Raw genomic sequence first — 4,407 nt, 5'->3', positions numbered from 1 at the left:
AGCTGGAATTGAACATAACCGGCACAAATCCGCATTTTGCTGCCCAGCGTTGTACTCAATGACCTGCAGCCATTTTCCTTTCATCTGTCTGATTCCCCTGCCATCTGGCTGGTGCTATAGTTGTTTCTCTCCATCAATCCCCCTTTAATGACTTTGATTACTGAGCAATTTCGGACTGAATAAGATAGCTGAGTTATGGGCTTGTCACACCACGAATGATCAGTCAATTAACAAACATTTGCAATGTGCGAGACACTGCACACTTGAAACTCTCCTGTGGCAGCCACCTGGGACTGCGGAATGGAGTGCCTGACTCCTCCAGTCCTTACAACAGGGAGACATAGGTCACAGCCAACGAAAGAGTTGCCCCTTCATCCCTGTGTGGCTCTGAGTATAACTGTTTTTTGTTTTTGTTTTTGGTACAAGGGATTGAACCCGGGGAATGCTGAGCTCATCCCTTTTTAATTCTCTTTTATTTTGAGACAGGGTCTGACTCAAAGTTGCCTAGCTAGGCTAGCTTCCTACTTGAAGTCTCCAGGCCTCAGCCTCCTGAGAAGCTGGAATTACAGGCATGTACCTCTGTGCCTCCTGATAACTGTGTTTTCATGGGTGGGAATACCTTGCCAGGATTCATGAGAGTCCAGGAGACCTGTAGGTTTAGGGTCTCACAGGAGAAGCATTCTCTGAAATGTTATCCTGCTGTTACTAAGCTAATATTTTTGGAAATAATAAATCAGAACTTCAATATCTTTTAGAGTAATGACTAGTATTTCCAGGATGAGAACACATCATCTCTCAACTCTCTTATAGGTGACAAATGTTAGAAGCCTTCCATTTCTGATATAGGATGATTATTTCCTTCTTTAAGGAGTCTTGAGAGATGATAAATAAGGGTGGAGAAGCCACAACTTTGCAGGCATAGGTCCTAATTTTCTATGAAATTATGCATGCACTCTCTCTAGAAAGTAATTGGAGATGAGGTTGCCAGCAATGATTTCTTTCCCAAATAGGTACTGCCTGAACTACCTCAGAGAACTATGCTTAAGGAAGTTAAGCAGAGAGGCCGGTTAATACCTAAGAGGCTGGTTAATAACTAAGAGCTGACTTTAAGGTTATGATGGCAAGCAATTTGGCCATGTATCTCCACAGAACAGAGGTAGAAAGAAATAATACCAGCTGCATTGAGCTTTCCTCCTTCCTCTCCTGTAATGGTTTAAAAGCCCACATTTAACCTCAGTTTTCCAAATGCAATGTTAATGACAAGGGTGATTTGTGCACAGAAAGAAAAATTATCTAAAATATTGATCTGGAATTTGTTTTATCTAACTAGAATAGATTTTGTAAAATAAAAAAGTCATTTGTTATCAGAAAACATGCAGAGCTGCTTCTGTTTTATTCATTTATTTAACAAATTTTCAATAGGTACTCAGTGCACTGCCTGGGCTCTGAGAATACATTACCAAACAAACAAAACAGACAAGCTGGGCATCATGACACACATATGTAGTCCCAGCTATTTGAGAAGTTGAGGCAGGATTGCTTGAGTCCAGGAGTTCAAGGGCAGCTTGGGAAACAGCAAGACACCTGCCTCAAAATAACAGTAATGATAATAGTAAATATTATTAAAAAACAGGCATAAACCCCTTTCTTGAGAGAGGCAGAGACAGACATATGGATGCAGAAAGAGGCAATGACAGCTAAACACATTCTGTTGTTTATTGTGGCATGATATGTACTAAGGAGCATAAAATAGAGCAGGAAGGGGAACTGGGCAGCTAGGGAGGAATGGACAGAGATACCTCATAAAGAGGGCATCTTCTGTGCCTATCGAAGGGAGTGAGGGAGAGAGAGCGGGTATTTGGGGAAGGGACTGTTTCAGAGTAAGGGAAATGGTGAGTACAAAGGAGCCAGGTGTTTTGAGTAGAGAGAGGAGGAGAGAAAGGCAAAGAGTAGTTAGAGGTGAGCTGTCTGCATGTGCTGCTGAGCCATCTCTGTCTGTTTCTGCAGTGGACACTCAAATGAGGCTCTGGAGGCTGCAGCAGACTCGGTCTCTGACTCTCAATGAAACAGAAGTGAAGACACACTTTCTGAATAGGGCAAGAGTCTGCATCCCATTACGGCAGAAAAAATATTGAGCATTGCTTTGCATCTGGTCATGGCTGGGTCCTGCACAAAGCAGGTTAACATAGTCCTCCTACCTCATTCTTGATATGAATGACCTGGACTGCAATTCTTCTACAGCGCTCTGCCCCTTCACTGCCGACCTGCACAGGAAAGTGCAATCCCTTGCCCACTGTCTAACATCACTTCTCATTTCCTTCTGTGGTCTCTTCTCTAAGGTCTATGCTGAGAGGAGTAGACTATTTTCATTACTGGCTTTTCCACAGTTGGACATCCTGAACCTCTTTCTCAGAGTCCTGAACAACAGCTCCTCCATAAGGTCGGAGGTGGAAAAGGAGGCAGTTTGTTTTTTTAAACAACCAATCATAGAGTAATATGCCCTAGATATAGCATACATATCACAGAGGCTGGGGTATTATTAAAACTGAAACTGATATGTAATGTAAGCATTCTTCTATTTTTGTGCTGTTCTTAATTTTCCTGTCTTTGTGTTTCATATATAACTGTGTTTATTTATATATCATGTCATAGTTATAATTATTGTAATTCATTAGGTCCAATGTAGCAGCATCGTCTTTTTAAAGAAAGGCAGCAATTTTATTTGTTTGCCTTGCCTGGTATAACTCAGATCATGATGCCATCTGTAAGAGAAGACATAAATACACTTGGCAGTTAAGTCCAGATTATGGTTGGTTTCATTATCCCCAAAAGGCCTGAAGCAATTTCACTGAACTACTAAGATGTTCTATTGCTGCTGCATGGAGTCTTCCGCATGCAAATCTGGGTGACATCAAGTGGGAAACTTTGCGACTGGAGTACCTAAGGGTAGACACTCAAACATCTGTGCTTCAGCTCAAAACTTTATGTCCACTTATTCTATGCTTAGCTTCCTCTTTTCTGGTTCCCTCTCTTTCTCCACCTCCTTAATATGTGAACATTTCTCTGTATGTCCCACTGTTTTATGAATCTTTCCCCATTCTGCCTTTCTTGCCACCTCCCTTGAATTTTTTCTCATAGGTGGTTGCATTTTAACAAACTTACCCAGTGACTGGTACTCTTGAGACATTATCCTCTTGTAGCCTCTGGAACACCACAGTCTCCCAGTTTTCCCTCCTCTCTAGATAGTCCTGCTTAATAAACTTTGCTGACTCCTTCTCCTCAACCCAAATCTGATGGTGTTCTTCAGAGGTTGGGCATAGGCCAGTTTTTCTCTATGTACATTCACTCCCAAGATGATCTCATCTGTTTTCATTGCTCTATGTAATATCTATATTCTGATGTCACTTCAATTTGTCTTTTTTCTCTTCTCTGAGCCCCAGACTCATGTATTCAACTCTCCTTGACATCCTCACCTAGACAATCACATAGCATTTCAAATTCGACATGTGCCAACCAAATAGAACATTTGATTTCTAGTGCTTTCTTTTGTTTTTGTTTTTGATTTTGGTACCAGGATCAAACTTGGGACCTTGCGCTTGTGAGGCAGGTGGCAGAACCACTGAGCTAAATCCCTGGCCCGGATTTCTAGTACTAAGCTCCTCTCTCTTCATCATTCGTCCCCTACATTGTAAATCTTCTCCTCCCTTTGTCTTATCTATCTTGGCTAATGACACCACAATCTACTAATCATATAAGAAAATGTTTTGGATCTACTTTCAGAATGCTTTTAGAATCCATTCATCTCTCTCCATCTCCATCCAAGGTGATGGGATTGTCTTCCACCAATCATTTCTTAAAGAGGTAAGTCTCTTATCAGACATTCAAAATTCTTCCAAAAGCTTTTCATTACAATTAGAATCAATTCAAAACCTACTATCACCTTTACAGTCCAAAATTAACTGGCATCAACTGATCTCTCCAGGCTCATTTATTTCATTTTATTTATTCATTTAGCCATTTACCCTCTCACTGCCTATCCCCTTGCCACATTGGCCTTTTTTTAGTTTATACAGTAAGCTGACCTTTCTCTGGAGTTCTCATGTGTATTTTCTCCTTTACTTGAAGTTCCCTTTGGGTTTTGAGCTCCTTTTTATCTTTAGAACTCAGCTACTTGGACTTATCTTCCCTGATCACATAGCCAAGCTTGATCCCTGCTATCACTGTCTGTTGCAATCCATAACGACTTAATTATTTATGCACACTTTTGTCTGACTCTCCCTCTTGAGTGCAGGCTCCATGATAACAGGACTGTGAGCCTGACTCAATGCAATGTCACCAGTGCCCATTGTACTGGCTGGCACACTGTGAGCACTCAGGGTTTGCCAAAAAAAAAAAAAAAAAAAAAAA

General features: G+C 41.2%; 1 protein-coding gene across 4 annotated transcripts in view; it reads right to left on the bottom strand.

Annotated features, from left to right (window-relative positions):
• Clrn1 (clarin 1) overlaps positions 1-4,407 on the bottom strand; it is a 45,633-nt gene that overhangs the window by 4,049 nt on the left and 37,177 nt on the right. The window contains exon 3 of one of the 4 annotated variants that reach the window (XM_010625317.2): positions 3,590-3,619. The exons of the other annotated variants lie outside the window; for them this stretch is intronic. Coding sequence (XP_010623619.1) covers positions 3,590-3,619 — 30 coding nt within the window. The remainder of the gene's footprint in view (positions 1-3,589; positions 3,620-4,407) is intronic. 4 annotated transcript variants of the gene reach the window in all.

Source organism: Fukomys damarensis, unplaced genomic scaffold (assembly GCF_012274545.1).
Source record: "Fukomys damarensis isolate Sample0158 unplaced genomic scaffold, DMR_v1.0_HiC HiC_scaffold_37, whole genome shotgun sequence".
NCBI classification, from domain to species: Eukaryota; Metazoa; Chordata; class Mammalia; order Rodentia; family Bathyergidae; genus Fukomys; species Fukomys damarensis.
Note: the sequence above shows the minus strand (reverse complement) of the source record. Positions and strands in the feature narration are given on the sequence as shown.